Source organism: Mizuhopecten yessoensis, unplaced genomic scaffold (assembly GCF_002113885.1).
Source record: "Mizuhopecten yessoensis strain PY_sf001 unplaced genomic scaffold, ASM211388v2 scaffold11037, whole genome shotgun sequence".
NCBI classification, from domain to species: domain Eukaryota; kingdom Metazoa; phylum Mollusca; class Bivalvia; order Pectinida; family Pectinidae; genus Mizuhopecten; species Mizuhopecten yessoensis.
Window position 1 is genome coordinate 863,793 of NW_018408847.1, and position 18,161 is coordinate 881,953.

The window sequence follows — 18,161 nt, forward strand, 5'->3', positions numbered from 1 at the left end:
AAGTTGGAGGAAACATTTAAAACTGTGCTGTGACCTATGATCATATGTAAGCTACCCATTTTATAAAACCTAGTTGTGCCATTTGTGTAATGGTAGTGCACTATTGGACAGAAAATAACAGCCAATGGCTGCTTAGTATTGGTTGGTTTCCAGTTGGACCAAATGAAAAATCGGTCCAGGTTTTATGTTGAAATATTTTGTTAACTTGTATCAAAGTAATGTTGAAAAGAGGCTGATAAAAAAGCCTCTCAAGACAAAGTGTACTGTACGTATGGAGCCATGCTAATCTAAGTACGGTTGTTCTCCTGCTCCTGGCTGCGTTGTGAAATGGCTGGTGTAACCAAGTCGGCTACGTATACGATTCCTGGGATAATAGAACAGTAGAAACCTCTTTCCCGAAGAAAGCGCTGGTATAGATAGAGGGACAACCAGAATGAAGGTGAATTAACAAGATAGTTAAGAAGCATTCTTGTCTGGCCAAGTATTGAAAATATATTTTAGTGCTGAAGCGAACATTGGATACATAACCTAAAGTTAGTCCACCAATCCTTTTAAAGAATCATAACAAGGGTTTACAATTCTCAGTGTCTGACACCCAGAACAAGGGTTTACAATTCTTCATGTTAACTGTATGTAAATAAAAGGTCAGACTTATAGATATTTTTTTCAAGATCTGCCTGCAGGCAAGTACTAGTTTGCTGTTGTAAACTTTGAAATATACTTTGGAAAACTTTTACTTCTCGAATAGTTTGCATTAACCCTTTCATCCCTAGGTAACTTTAGTAGACTCTACCATGCATTGATATGGATGAGTCCAATATGGTCTACAGTGATGAAAGGGTTTAGTGCATCCGAGATGCTGTGTAAGATAATAAAACAAGAATCTCTTTAATATAATTATGTTTACAGTATTGAAGCGTATTAAAACTTAATTAAAATGAATGTAGTTTCTGAAGATAAGAGCCAGTGGTAAATAATCTAGATAAATAGTCTGTATTAAGGTTTAATGTGACAGGCACTGATAATGTAGACAGCAATCATTAACTGGGATCAGCATGTACTGACATTCTGCTACCACTAGCCCTCCACCACTGGGTTGCAGGTTCAAAGCCTACGTGGGGCAGTCGCCAGGTGCCAGTGGTTTTTCTCCGGAAACTCCGGCTTTACTCCACCACCGAAACCTGGCACGTCCTTAAATAACCATAGCTGTTAGTAGGAGCTTAAACATAAACAAACCAAACTTGTGGAAATTATTCATGATGATGACGTAAAACCATTTCATTAAAAGAAGGTGGATAAAAAGTGATGTGCCATAAATATCTACACAAAGTATTGTATAGTGTCCTGACAGGACAAGGTGAAATCAAAATGTTAATTGTATCGTCATCATTGTACACATTCTCTCAGGTTCATTTCTGTTGTCTCAGCAAAATCATCAGATGGGATTCATTTCACACATTATTTATAGAAAGAGTACAATAAAATGTTTGTCCGAGGTCTAGATCAATGCACCAGGGTCTGGCATCAACAGACAACAAATTGTAGGTGTCATTAATTTTGATGGATAAATCAATTTATTGAAAACGTTTTAGAAAAATCCTTTGAAATTGTGAAAATCATTCAAATCTTCAAATGTTTTTTTTCCATCAGTACATATATGTACCGTGTACAAATGTATGTGCTCATTTTTTTATACGTTATATTCTGTATAGACCTGTTTCTGCTGAAGTAATCACATGTCATCTTAACTAACCATTTGCTTGAACATGGCTGTCAAAATCAGAGTCACATAGAAGCTTTAATCATTTCATCGTCAGAGGACTTCGCTTTGGTGCATGTAACAAATTGAGATGTAGCTTTAACCCTTTCACCGCTGTAGACCAAGATGGACTCATCCAAATCAATGCATGGAAGAGTTAACTCCAGTTACATAGGGGTGAAAGGGGTTAAACAGAATGAATATTTGTGAGAATCTCGGTTGTTCAGTCATGGTTCACTAACCATGGGTAGCCAAAAGGTTGTAAATTGTGTGATCGGCCAACCATGTAATCAGTTTTACTGTATGCAAGATGTACATATAGCGTTGTGTGTAAACTATAAGTGTAAGAATCATGTGAATCATCTACGATATACAAAACACCACATTTGCCATTTTTTTTATTGTAGAAAATCTTTTGTACTCAATATTTGAAGTAGAATTTATGGAGGAGACTGAAGTTATTTAATGTTACAATAATTTATTTTGCTTTTGCCTTTTGTGGTTAATATTACATGTAATCTCGTGTGAGGTATTGTGAAGACGAACAGCTACCTTCCTTGTTCAGTGGAGTGCAAGCAGTGTATAATGATCTACATGGGAGGAACTCAAATTCCAACAGGTTGTTACATAAACTGGAATCTTGCAGCAAGTCTTCTGATTTATGTGTATTTTATATATATCTGTACAATGTATACAAACAGATCAAATACAGGATACTGCACACGTTTTCATTGCTCACACCTTTGTTTTGGTGAGAAATATGTGTTGGATCCAATGTTGCAGCACATGTACGGTATAAAGCATTGAATGGCTGTTGTTATACAAGGAGAAATTCTGTTTCTGGTAGAGTATAAACCATATCCCTGATTTAGTGGTGGCGTTATTATCAGATATCCATTTATTTGTTAAATTAGGCTCGAGGATACATGCTACCTTGCATTCTGTGACATTAGCTCCTTTCCAGAAGACTCCAATTTTAGAAAGATATGTTTTAAAGGAATTTTGACATTTGAAATGGAGAGAAGAATTAATTACACATTCAAAAAGTACACAAAAGTACACAAGAATTGATGACACATTTGAAAGGTACACCAGAATTGATGACACATTTGAAAGGCACACAACAAACTGGAAAAATTGATTACACATGTTAAAGTACACAAGAATTGATGACACATTTAAAAGGTACACAAGAATGGAAGCAATATATCCCAAAGGGGGATAACTCAAACACAAGTCACAGTGTAATGTGGATGGTAGGATATATCCTTAAGTAAGACACTTTTGAATAAATCACACGTATTATAAGGTAGCATTCTTAAAATGATTGATATCATTAGTTAAGTAGAAGAATAAAATGTACTAATGAATAAGTCCACCATTTCCCAGGAGTCATATAAAAAAAATGATAATTTCTTTATTCTGTAAATAAAGTCTCCTGATAATTATCACTATGTTTTAACTGCCTTATGGAAGTAAAGTTGATATCCAGTAAACCAAGCTAATTCATAAGTATTGTACGGTGTATATCAGTATTGTACGGTGTACATCGGTGTACATCAGTATTGTACGGTGTACATCAGTGTACATCAGTATTGTACGGTGTACATCAGTATTGTATGGTTTACATCGGTGTACATCAGTATTGTACGGTGTACATCAGTATTGTACGGTGTACATCAGTATTGTACGGTGTACATCAGTATTGTACGGTGTACATCAGTATTGTACGGTGTACATCAGTATTGTACGGTGTACATCAGTATTGTACGGTGTACATCAGTATTGTACGGTGTACATCAGTATTGTACGGTGTACATCAGTATTGTACGGTGTACATCAGTATTGTACGGTGTACATCAGTATTGTACGGTGTACATCAGTATTGTACGGTGTACATCAGTATTGTACGGTGTACATTGGTGTACATCAGTGTTTACCACCACAATGATTGGATGACTCATAAACTTATTGTTTGTACAATTCTGCATTATTTTTCAAAAGCATTTGACTACATTGTCACAAACAAATTTTGATCTCAAAAGTTACACTTCAGTTTCATTTTGTTTATACAGTCGGCCATAGATTGATTTCACTGATGATATTTTCTACAGTCAGCCATAGATTTGATTTCCCTGATCATGTTATTAATGTGGTTGTGAGAAGGACCTGATTTCTGATGGTCCCGGTGCTTTTTAAGGCATAGACCAAGGTCAAGGAGATTTGGTTGTACAAAGCAATACTTTTTATGTCTATGTTTACCAGTAAGAGTTATTTAGTGCTACTTGGTACCTGTACTTCCCAAGCTCTTGTGAAATCTAGTTTTTGTCATTCTAAGTTAGACGGTCACATTATGTTGTGGACAAATAATGAACAGCATTTTATTACAGACATCTGTATTTCATCATCAGCTCTGTGTATTCTATGCAAATTATATCAGTGAATATTGTATAAGTCATCTGTAGAAACTGTCTGTCATTTTTCCTTCGAATGAGATGAATTCATTACAATCTAAGCAGCATTCGGTCAATGTTAGAGGGGAGATAACCCAGATTTGACCAGAAATCTTTCACATTTTAATCGGTGCTGCAGCTCATGAAAGTTAATGTAAATCGACACTGGTAGTTCTTTGTGCTCAATATATGCCATTCATATTATAAGGACAATTTTCCTGTGTGTTTTAGAACGACTTGCAATGTAAATTAATCAGGTTTGGAGATCATGATAATTACATCAATATGAAACTTGCTGCAAGTGTCTGACCTCGTAAAGGAGGATTTTCTGTTCACTGTACTGATTTTGTTATTGTACTTGCAACAATTTATTTGGGAGTTTAAGCAAAAGACCATCATGAAACAAATCATTTGATGCTCTTTTCGAATCTCTTGAATATTATCAATCTCTGAAATATTACTGATTTACAATATTAACCCTTTCACCACTATAGACCATAATGGACTCTTCCATATCAATGCATGGTAGAGTCTACTGAAGTTACATAAGGGTGAAATGGTTAAAAATGCTTTTGAAATTTGCAGGAAAACATTAACATTTAAGATTTATTCATTGTACTTTGGGTATCAGGGGGGCGCTTTCAGCGATACATATATATGCGACAGTTTGCCCATGCCTGGTGACCACCCATATATATGTTATGTATTTTATAAGCAATGCTGACAATTTATATTTTCATGTCCTGTAATAAGCCCACTCTTCTGCTTCTTATTGGAAATTATGTTTAGGCCCACTGGGCTTATTGCAGGATACATGTTAGTAAAATGTAAATGTTGTCTGCAGATCACGTACACAGCCAAACATCCAATCAAAGCCAAATGTGGGGAGGACAAGGACCTCAGTGTAGCTTTGTAATGGCAGGAACAGCCTCCTCCATCATCATCATCTTTGCATGTCTAGTATTTTGACCTTTAAATTGTGTTGTGATTGGTCGCTGTTTCATCAGGTGACCTTGATAAGTTGTTGTGATTGGTCAATGTTTCATCAGGTGACCTTGATAAGTTGTTGTGATTGACTGCCGTCATAAAACGACAGTCCAGGGCCCGTACTCATTAAACCATTCTCACGCTTAGACATGGATTTGGTGCTCAAGCCAATATTCTTGCAAGTCACTGAAATTGTGTGACACAGTCAAAAAGTAAACTCTGGATATTGAAAATTATATTTGGCTTCAAGTCTCTAATGTTATCTAAGTCTATCGAGCGCCCCTCCATAATATATTAGAAAATGTGAAATTTGAGTAATTTTACCCCAGAATAAGGAATTTGGTTTGAGCACAGAATCTGAGTTTGAGCTGCCTATATAGGAGCCCTGGTGATTTGTAGTGTTGTAAACCTTCACCGACCCCTTAAACAGGATGTACATTGTAGTAGTTATAAAACTGTATTGTATAAATGTTGAGAAAAACATGTTTATTAAACTTACAACCTTTTTTTATAAACCTTCTTTTTGTTATTTTTTGTTGATCGACTACCAGCATCTTGAGCAGAGGTATATCCCACCGTATCAGTTACATTACAGCTAAGTTTTGTCCGGGCCATTTCTCTTGTGCTACTACACCTGGAGTAACAGGAGTTGTTCTGCAAGTATTTGTGCAAGCAACAATATTGTCCACAGTTTTTTTAGCAATTTAACAAAGATTAATAAAATTCAGTATGTAGGTACAATTTAAGATGCTGTGGATGAAAAGGCCATTGTGACCTTTGTTTTGACCTCTGACCTCAGTGAATGAAAAGTTTGTCCAAAGCTTATTTATATTCTATATGACGCCTTGTTTAACCAAATTTTGTATGTAGTATATCACGCGATGACAGCAATTGAAAAGGAATTACCTTTTCTGTATCGGGGTACTTTCACCATTGAACAGCTCGGCAAATAAAGAAAACATGACTGGTGGGGGACTAGGGACTGCCTTGCAATACTTTGCCATGTAAACATGGTTGACACAGGAAATCCACAAATCATAATACATGTCGAATAAAACACTCTGGGATATTTGAGAGGAAGATCTAAAGGTTAAAATGACCTTTGAATAAGACTTAACATAGCGAGACAAGCTAAACATAAAAGTTTTCAGACATGGGTCTAAATTAAATGGGTTTGACGTTTGAATAGAAGATGATATTTAATGATGTGACCATGAATTAAAGCCAGAATGGACTGGCATCTGGATTTGACAAGGATCTGAACAGGACATGGGGTTGGTATTTACAGGGATCTAAATTAGACATGGGGCTGGTATATACCGGGATCTGAATAAGACATGGGGTTGGTGGAGATGGGGGCTGGTATATACCGGGATCTGAATTAGACATGGGGTTGGTCTAGATGGGGGCTGGTATATACAGGGATCTGAATTAGACAGGGGACTGGTATATACAGGGATCTGAATTGAACATGTGGCTGGTGTAGATGGGGGCCGGTATATACAGGGATCTGAATAAGAAATGGGGCTGGTGTAATCAGGGATCTGAATTAGACATGGGTCAGGTATATACAGGGATCTGAATAAGAAATGGGGCTGGGGTAATCAGGGATCTGAATTAGACATGGGGTTGGTCTAGATGGGGGCTGGTATATACAGGGATCTGAATTAGACATGGGGTTGGTCTAGATGGGGGCTGGTATATACAGGGATCTGAATTAGACATGGGTCAGGTATATACAGGGATCTGAATAAGACATGGGGTTGGTGTAGATGGGGGCCGGAATATACAGGGATCTGAATTAGACATGGGGTTGGTCTAGATGGGGGCTGGAATATACAATATCAGCACGTCTGTACAGCTCTTTCAACTTTCAGCAAGTACGAAGACAAATTTGATGATTTTTTTTTTATTAAACATCTCATCTGCACTAACAATAAAAACTGCAAGAAATAGGTCATTGAAGTTATCGAGGTTTACTTTCAGACTTGGGTGTCGCCTTTTTACGACGTAAGTATTTTGTCTGGAATGCCTTTATAACATCCTTATGTGGGGTAGGACTGGACAGCTGGGTCATAGGGATGGACAGAGCTTGCTTGACCGTTGGTGAGTGGAGGGTCAGCAGCTGAATGACACTCCACAAACTCACAGTACAGAAGTATAGGGTGAATCCCTGAAAAGACAAAATATATATCAGTTGTCGGGGGACAGGAAGAACTCACAGTACAGAAGTAGAGGGTGAATCCCTCAAAAGACAAAATATATATCAGTTGTCGGGGGACAGGAAGAACTTATAAAAGAAGAAACAATTAGTAGACTGCATTTTATACATCAACGAATTTGACACAGTTGTACATAACAAGAGGCCAGTAAACCCATTGTGGATTGGCGTTTGAGAAGGCAGGAAACTGGTGCATATCTGTAGTATCTTTTACACTCTGATGCACTCTGCTGGTCACCTGAACCCTTTCACCCCTATGTATTTTAAGTAGACACTTCCATACATTGATATGGATGAGTCAATTATGGTCTACAGTGATGAAAGGGTTGCACCACTGTAGACCAGAATGGACTCATCCAGATAAATGTATGGAAGAGTCTACTAAAGTTACCTAGGGGTGAAAGGGTACTGAACAATGCATTGTAGGGTTAGGGTTAATAAATAGGTTTGTTTTCCTTCACAATTCTGTAGTGTATTTACTAAGGATGCTATATAATAAATACCACAATCATCACACTGTCAGTGAGTTATTTCAAACATTTTTTCAGGAACCCCTTTTTGCCCCTTTTCGGGATTCACAAAGGGACACACGTTTTTTTCTTTCCTAGGGACACTTCCTCCCGACTTTGCTGTAATTGGCCCTTAGGTTTTGAGAAGATTAGACTCCAAAGAAAAGTTAATGAATGGATGACAGAGGTCAGACGACGGACAGCAAAGAATCCCAATAAGCTAAAAGTGTTTTACAAAACGTCCCATTATTGTGCTTACCAAGTGTTAATATTTTAATTACGTGGGACCATAAGAATATAATGATTTAAAATCAGCACAAGCATTTTAACCTTTTAGTCTACGGTGATAACAACATCAACAGGTAAATGATACAGGCCAGATGGGCCCTATGTTTTCCATTTTGAAGCTTACTTTTCAATGATGTTTAATAGTTTGTAAAATTGTCTGTTTTATAGAAAAGATACTTCAATTTTCATTTCAAAACAAAATGATATGTCTGGTGACCAGTGGAAGAGAAGCATTAGGATGGCTTCTGTAGATAACTTCAAAACTTCACTGGACCTTCCTGTACTGTTTCTTAATGACAGCAATTTACACGCTTCTCTCAATGTAAGTATTATCTATCAGATGTTACCTGACTATTCTGTTAGGTATTATTGATGAAGACATCTATTTATATTTCACTCAATGTAAATATTATCTATCAGATGTTACCTGACTATTCTGTTATTTCACTCAATGTAAATATTATCTATCAGATGTTAACTGACTATTCTGTTAGGTATTATTAATGCTGACATCAATTTATATTTCACTCAATGTAAATATTATCTATCAGATGTTACCTGACTATTCTGTAAGGTATTATTGATGCTGACATCAATTTATATTTCACTCAATGTAAATATTATCTATCAGATGTTACCTGACTATTCTGTTATTTCACTCAATGTAAATATTACCTATCAGATGTTACCTGACTATTCTGTTAGGTATTATTAATGCTGACATCATTTTATATTTCACTCAATGTAAATATTATCTATCCGATGTTACCTGACTATTCTGTTAGGTATTATTGATGCTGACATCAATTTATATTTCATTCAATGTAAATATTATCTATCAGATGTTACCTGACTATTCTGTTAGGTATTATTGATGCTGACATTAATTTATGTTTAACTCAATGTAAATATCCACAACTACTAAATAATTGCTCACATAGAAGTTTGACTGTATTCAGCACTAATCTCAAGTCTGGCAATAAGCCGAGCTATATCTATGTCAGTTAATTTTACTGTATCCAGCACTCAACTCCAGTCTGGCAATAAGCCACGCTATATTTATGACAGTTTATTTTACTGTATCCAGCACTAATCTCCATTCTGGCAATAAGCCAAGCTATGTTTATGACAGTTTATTTTACTGTATCCAGCACTAATCTCCATTCTGGCAATAAGCCGAGCTATATTTATGACAGTTAATTAGAGAGGCCAACATCTGTCAATAAGCTGAGCTATATTTATGACAGTTAATTTTACTGTATTCAGCACTTATCTCCATTCTGGCAATAAGCCAAGCTATATTTATGACAGTTAATTAGAGAGGCCAACATCTGTCAATAAGCTGAGCTATATTTATGACAGTTTATTTTACTGTATTCAGCACTAATCTCCATTCTGGCAATAAGCGAGCTATATTTATGACAGTTAATTAGAGAGGCTAACATCTGGCAATAAGCCAAGCTATATCTATGACAGTTAATTAGACAGGCCAACATCTGGCAAAATGCCGAGCTATATTTATGACAGTTAATTTTACTGTATCCAGCACTAAACTCCAGTTTGGCAATAAGCTGAGCTATATTTATGACAGTTAATTAGAGAGGCTAACATCTGGCAATAAGCCAATCTATATCTATGACAGTTAATTAGAGAGGCTTACATCTGGCAATAAGACGAGCTATATCTATGACAGTTAATTAGAGAGGCTAACATCTGGCAATAAGCCAATCTATATCTATGACAGTTAATTAGACAGGCCAACATCTGGCAATAAGCTGAGCTATATTTATGACAGTTAATTAGAGAGGCTTACATCTGGCAATAAGCCGAGCTATATTTATGACAGTTAATTAGAGAGGCTTACATATACTATTTCCTTGTCCTGTAATGAGTCTATTCCAACCTTTGAGCAGAGATTGTCCTCTGGGCTTATTGCAGAATATATACAGAACCAGTAAATGTAAGTCTGCAGGAAACAGCACAAAAAATATACAAGATCAACAAAATACCAATCGTCCATACTTACACTGGGAACGAAACAAAGAATTGGAAACAAAACAAGGCAAACTCCCTGGCCAAAACAGGTCAAGATGTTCAAGACTTTCTGAGGATTTGATTCAGGTACCACCGAAACACCCCAATTCAATTGATCATGACTGACTTTCCTCAGCAGCTTAGAATACTGTAACAGAAGAATGAATGGTGAGATCAACACAGGTCATAGTCACAGTGTTCTGTAACAGTAGAATGTATGGTGGGATCAACACAGGTCATAGTCACAGAGTACTGTAACAGTAGAATGTATGATAAGATCAACACAGGTCATAGTCACAGAGTTCTGTAACAGTAGAATGTATGGTGGGATCAACACAGGTCATAGTCACAGAGTACTGTAGCAGTAGAATGTATGGTGGGATCAACACAGGTCAAAGTCACAGAATACTGTAACAGTAGAATGTATGGTGGGATCAACACGGGTCATAGTCACAAAGTTCTGTAACAGTAGAATGTATGGTGGGATCAACACAGTTCATAGTCACAGAGTTCTATAACAGTAGAATGTATGGTGGGATCAACACAGGTCAAAGCCACAGAATACTGTAACAGTAGAATGTATGGTGGGATCAACACAGGTCATAGTCACAGAATACTGTAACAGAAGAATGGATGGTGAGATCAACACAGGTCATAGTCACAGAATACTGTAACAGTAGAATGTATGGTGGGATCAACAAAGGTCATGGTCACAGAATACTGTAACAGAAGAATGTATGGTGGGATCAACACAGGTCATAGTCACAGAATATTGTAACAGTAGAATGTATGGTGGGATCAACAAAGGCCATGGTCACAGAATACTGTAACAGAAGAATGTATGGTGGGATCAACAAAGGCCATGGTCACAGAATACTGTAACAGAAGAATGAATGGTGAGATCAACACAGGTCATAGTCACAGAGTTCTGTAACAGTAGAATGTATGGTGGGATCATCACAGGTCATAGTCACAGAGTACTGTAGCAGTAGAATGTATGGTGGGATCAACACAGGTCATTGTCACAGAATACTGTAACAGTAGAATGTATGGTGGGATCATCACAGGTCATAGTCACAGAGTACTGTAGCAGCAGAATGTATGGTGGGATCAACACAGGTCAATGTCACAGAATACTGTAACAGTAGAATGTATGGTGGGATCAACAAAGGTCATGGTCACAGAATACTGTAACAGAAGAATGAATGGTGAGATCAACACAGGGCATGGTCACAGAATACTGTAACAGTAGAATGTATGGTGGGAACAACACAGGTCATAGTCACAGAATACTGTAACAGTAGAAGGTATGGTGGGATCAACACAGGTCATAGTCACAGAATACTGTGACAGAAGAATGAATGTTGAGATCAACACAGGTCATAGTCAAAGAGTACTGTAACAGAAGAATGTATGGTGGGATCAACACAGGTCATAGTCACAGGGTACTGTAACAGTAGAATGTATGGTGGGATCAACACAGGTCATAGTCACAGAGTTCTATAACAGTAGAATGTATGATGGGATCAACACAGGTCATAGTCACAGAATACTGTAACAGAAGAATGAATGTTGAGATCAACACAGGTCATAGTCAAAGAGTACTGTAACAGTAGAATGTATGGTGGGATCAACACAGGTCATATTCACAGAGTACTGTAACAGAAGAATGAATGGGGAGATCAACACAGGTCATAGTCACAGAATATTGTAGCAGGAATGTTGGCACCAAACTTAAGTATAAAACTGGTGAGATCAACACAGGTCATAGTCACAGAGTTCTGTAACAGCAGAATGTATGGTGGGATCAACACAGGTCATATTCACAGAGTACTGTAACAGAAGAATGAATGGTGAGATCAACACAGGTCATAGTCACAGAATATTGTAGCAGGAATGTTGGCACCAAACTTAAGTATAAAACCAGTACCAAGGGAATGGACATCCTACCTCTAGTCCAAAGACGGCACAGATGGTGCCTACTGCCGGCAGGATGCAGTAAGGATCAGCAATGGTGAGATTGTGGAACCACCAGAGTCCTTCCCCGGCCATTTCTGGTCGAAAATACATGTCCGCTAAAACACAATATTATATGTTATTAGGTTTACCCAATCACCATACATATCCGCTAAAACACAATATGATATGTTATTAGGTTTACCCAATCACCATACATATCCGCTAAAACACAATATGATATGTTATTAGGTTTACCCAATCACCATACATATCCGCTTAAACACAATATGATATGTTATTAGGTTTACCCAATCACCATACATATCCGCTTAAACACAATATCATATGTTATAGGTTTACCCAATCACCATACATATCCACTAAAACACAATATGATATGTTATAGGTTTACCCAATCACCATACATATCCGCTTAAACTCAATATTATATGTTATTAGGTTTACCCAATCGCCATACATATCCGCTTAAACACAATATTATATGTTATTAGGTTTACCCAATCACCATACATATCCGCTTAAACACAATATTATATGTTATTAGGTTTACCCAATCACCATTCATTCATGCAAAACTCTAAAAAAATACTATCTGGCATTAATTTGTAACTGTATTGCACTCAATAAAATAAAATAAAATATACATGATAAAAATTCTAACAACACACATTTAGTATGTGTTTACAATGAAATAATTCAGAACTATCTCTAACTATTCCTTGAAAAAGAGCAATTTTAAGCTTCATAATCACAGATGCAGACCTATTCGTCAAGTCATTGACCAACGACAACGAGGCAAGTTTACACAAAACAGATTCTCTTACTACAGAGATGCTTCATACAAAATAAATTTACTGAGTAATGGAAATAACACTGAAACCGAGGAGCAGTACGGTACTGTCAACTTTCGGATCATTTTGGTGTTTAAACGAGGAAAGCACTCATTAACAAAACAGGAGGCACGGTAGTCTAGTAGTAGAGCGCCGGGCTCGTGACCGAAGGGTTGCTGGTTCGTCACGTCACGGCACGGTACTGTGTTGTTTCTTTGAGCAAGATACTTTCGTACTTTACTCCGTTTGTTCCAGTCTACTCAGTTGTAAATGAGTACGTGGTTGGGCAGTGCTAGAATTGTTGAATGCTAGCTGTGAGCGCCGAAATGGCAGCACCGGCTGTATGCTCCCCAGGGAGTTGAGAAAGGTATTGGCTGGGTGCAAAGGCCCTATAATCACAGATAATAATTTGTGAACCGCTTTGAGACGACCTACAAACTAGGTTGTGATAAAGCGGTTTTTAAGAACCTCAAATTATTATCATTATTATCAAAACAGAACAACATGCAGTAATTAATTCCAGTTAATCAGATATTCCAATTTCATAGTTTTGTTTTGTACACTGATGCCTCCAAACATTGGATATATAAGTTTTTGCTACAATTTTCTGGTCTCAGTTTGATTCTCTAACAAAAGGCCCAGGGGCCTTAATAGCTCACCTGGTATTTCATTTTAAATTTAACAGTTGCTGGATAACATACCAGTTTATCAATGGAGTATAAGTAATATAAGAAGGACTACCAGTAAATACATGAGTGTGTTCATGCCCCGAAATTCTGTATGTAGTTACGGGGTGAGGATCTCAGCTATTTCTATGTTATGACCCAGGGAGTGAGGTCCCATAGGGTGGGTCTGGTCCTCCGAGTCATTCCTGGGAGCATGAATGTCTTTGCCTCTTGCCGAACAATTATATGTTTGGTTATGTGGTAAGGATCCTGACCATTTCCAAGTTAAGACCTAATTATTTTACCTGCCAAAACCCACACCTCATGCAGTTGGGAACAGATCCAAAAGCTAACTCTGGTAGCATGAATACATTCCTCTGTTTATACAAAATTGAGAACCCCCAGGCCAAGGATGCTCTAGCACAAATTAGCTTAAAATTCCTCCATTGTACAGGATATGAAGAATTTAGAATGATTTTCCTTTATTTCCCCTATCGGTTCACATATGTCTATAATCCCCTGTTGGCCACACCCTCTGTTTCTACAAAAATGATTTGCATTTGCCTAAAGAAGCTCTAGCCACAAGTTTGGTCAAAATCTCTCCATTGGTACAGAAGGAGAAAGTTTGTGAAGACTTCAGTCTATTTTCCCTTTTTGGTCCCTTCCCTCTGCCCCGAGGGGGGCCACACTCTCATACAGAATGGAATGCCCCTTGCCAAAATATGCTCTAGAACAAGTTAGGTTAAAATCCCTCCATTGGTATGGAAGGAGAAGGTTTTCGAAAATTTACCTCTATTTCCTCTATTGGGCCCACCTTTCTGCCCCCAGTTTACACAAAATTGACAACCCATTGGCCAAGGATGCTCCAGACCAAGTAAGGTCAAAATCTACTCAGCCGTTCAGGACTAGTAGTGTTCTAAAGTAAAAGTTTATGGACGACAGAGACCGGACAACAAACGGACGATCATCTACAACCTGCGTCTCTGCTTGATGGATTACTAGGGCTCCAGACTGTACTTACCTATAGGTCCTAGTCGTCCTGTAAATGACCGGACCCCAAACCCACAGGCCAGAAATATTGGTGTCGACACATACATAACAAACAGTGGCTTTAGTGGGGCACAGTTATGCTTTTCATATAGCTCTTCCTTCATCTGCTTTATCTACAAAAAAAAAAAAAAAAAAAAAAAAATTTCGATAAGATGTAATATAAATATTTATAATTAAACTGAAGCTGGTCTTTATTTAAACTTAAGTGAGTAATAAGAGATAGCAGACAGATCTTGGAGCCCATTATCGTAACATCTTCATTAGTTCACTGTAAGACTGATCTCTTTTCTTCCTTTCCCATATGTCTGTTGGAAGGCGCCTCGTTAACCATAACTATACACTTTATGGTAGCTTTTGATCAAAATGTCATACTGATATTGTTATTTCAAAGTGAGGATAGCTTCTTGAGAAATAGTGATAACAAACTGGCTCTGTCGAAATCCAAGATGGCTGCCTGGTGTCCATTTTGTTTTTACTCATCTGCCTCAAAATGAAACATGCATAACTTAGGACCTTAGATACCCTCATTTTTTTATCAAAACAAATGTGTTCCTTTTACCAAAGAATGCTCTAGACCAAGTTTGGTTTAAATCCCTCCATTCATAGGAAAAGAAAAGGATTTAAAAATAATTTCCTTCTTTTCTCCATTGAGCCCCACTCCTCTTTCCCCAGGTGGTGGCAAACACCCTCTGTTTACTTAGTATACAAAATTCAATAAAGTTTCTCTAGAACAAAGGACTATGTACGGTTTGGGCCTGTTTTGGCCCCCAAATACATCAAAATTCAAAACCTTTAAATGAACTTTGAAATGACTGTTTCTTTAATTTCAAATACTTCCCAAATACTATTATGAAAAAATATTTATTTATATTTCTAATTATTGTTGCCATGGTAACAAGTTCAAATTTGCATAAATTAGGAAAATTTGATATTCAGTGAATATTGTGATATTTTGCATAGTTTTTCTCCTAGAAACTATATACAGCGCATGCTTGAACAAACTTCATATCAAAGGATAATGTGAAGGCACCTGTAATACATCTTTAGGAGAAATATAACGTTTGTTCAAGAGTGCGCTATGTGGTAGCTAAGAGAAAAACTAGGTGTAAACTAACTGAATAATCAAATTTCAATAATTTATGCAAATATGACCTGGTCACCATGGCAGCCAAAATTGAAAACACAAATAAATGTTTACATCATAGTACTAGGGAAGTATTCAGAATTAAATAAACAGTCGTCTGAAAGTTCTATTGCAGATTTTAAATTACGATGGATTTGGGGGCCAAAAAAGGCCTAAACCATACATAGTCCTTTGGTGTTAAAATACATCCAATTGTACGAAAAAAGATATTTCCACTCATAGTATATGTTGATTATTTTATTTTATTATTATACTTATAAGTAAGCTTCTGCATACACTAAAATTTTGAAGAAGATTTTTGTCAATCATATATTTTAATCAATTTCCTTTTTTTATGATAAATATTGATCATCCGTTTCAATCATAAAAAAGGAAATAAATAAAAAAAATCTTCTTGAAAATTTTAGTACGACGGAACATATACTGTTGTCCTCAGATAATCGTTTCTGTATCTGTATATTAATGGAAGACCTCATATTTGAGTATAAATTCCAGGGTTGGAGGAGTGCGCTTTTAGTTTATGTTGTTTCAGTTTGTAGTGCTGTCTTGAAGCTTTTAAGTTTTTGCATTTTGACGAGGTCTTCTGGTAGGTTATTCCACTCTGTTGTTGTTCGAGGAAAAAAAGATTTTTCTAATATGTCCATATTACACTGGAAATGTCGGTAATTTTCACTATTTTTTGATCTGGTACGGGTGTTTTATGGAGTCAATATGTGATCTACAGGTATGGCCACTAGCCCCTTCACGATCTTATAAAAAAAGGGCAAGCCGATGGTCTTGCCTGCGATCCTTTAGTGGTGTTAGTTTTAGAGTGTCCATCATTTCTGTTACACTGCTGTCCCTTCTATAATTTGATGTTATAAATCGGGCAGCGCGGCGTTGTACCTTTTCCAGCAAGTGGATGTTGTTTTGTTGGTAAGGGTCCCATATCGTACAGCTGTATTCCAGGACGATCTCATCAACGATTTGTATGCTGTCAGTTTCAGTGACGCTGGGCACTTTCGTTTAAGGGCCTTTCAGTCTTATCATTGGCAAGTGAAACTTTTACTTGTTATTAGACTAAAGGGTATTCTCAGAACATGGATGATTGCTTCTATGGCCTGGTAGATTTTTTTTCCAGCTTTGTAAGCATACACTCCGATAAATGATTTGCTACGCCACTGACTAGGCAGTGGTCTCAGCAGAAAGGTAGACATACTTACATGTAAGCGTGTTTCTCTTTTCTTTGTGTATGGTGTCTGTCGATAGAACACTGCAGCTGTAGAAAGACCTCCAATAATATGTGCGGACTTAGTTTTAATTTCTGGTTGAATTGTTAAAAGCCTTCCTTGAGATTGGAGGCTGAGGATATGCAAAGGTAACAGAACCAACCTGAAACACACCGTCCCCGATATGATAACAAGCCACCATGGGATTCCGACAGTATCATGGAGACCAGTAAAGAATTGTCTAGACAGTTCCACTGGCCAACTAGCAATAATTTTCTCCAATACGAAGTAAACTGCATTAAATATAGGTTCTGTGGACAGACCCCTCGATGACCCCAACCCTAAACCGACCCCGAGCCATGGAGGAGGATTCATTTCGCGTGATAGAATATGTCTGCCAGAGGAGTGAAGGAGGGTGTGTTTCGGAGCCAACATTACACTGAATTGTCTGTGATCCTCTGGCGGTTGACTCGACATGGCTGTTCTGTATACAAAATTGGAACCTTTCGTGCACTGCACATCACACATTTTGGAATAGTTATTGTGAGGATGACATCGAGATTTGCCCAATGTGGGTTTACAAGACAAATATGCACGTTTCTGAATTCTAATGGTCCGATAGGTGTAAGTGATTATGGCCCTAGAACATGGAGAATAAGCCAGCTTGTTCAATCGGGCCAACATTTTGCTGATCGGTTCATGCACATGCGTAAATACCACCCGTACTGGTCGCCGACCGACCGTCACCAGTTACAAGAGACCAGTTACAATCAATGTCATTCAACGTTATTTAAATGCTCAAAATGATAGAAACGTTGGTTCAATCGATACAAACATTTCTCCCACCGAGATGAAAGGAAATGGCAGGTGCATTCGGTTAGCGATATTTAGTACTGATTCGATTGCGAATCATACTTTTTTAACGCCGCATATATCAAATAGAGAAACAATAGCGTTGTAGCGCTATTTTTGCGACAAACATGATAAAAAGCAAATAGAAACACAGGTGACCGTGTTGCTATGTAATAGGAGG

The 18,161-nt window shown here is 37.4% G+C and overlaps 1 protein-coding gene across 1 annotated transcript; it reads right to left on the reverse strand.

Moving 5' to 3' along the window:
• Positions 1–7,097: 7,097 nt before the first annotated feature.
• Positions 7,098–17,918, reverse strand: LOC110464850 (mitochondrial inner membrane protein COX18-like). Its single transcript, XM_021520297.1, has 5 exons — positions 17,123–17,918; positions 14,748–14,889; positions 12,202–12,326; positions 10,244–10,399; positions 7,098–7,372 (listed from the first exon to the last, which is right to left on the reverse strand). Exons 1-5 carry the CDS (start codon positions 17,810–17,812, stop codon positions 7,166–7,168), a joined length of 1,320 nt encoding a protein of 439 aa, XP_021375972.1. The 5' UTR covers positions 17,813–17,918; the 3' UTR covers positions 7,098–7,165.
• Positions 17,919–18,161: the final 243 nt, after the last annotated feature.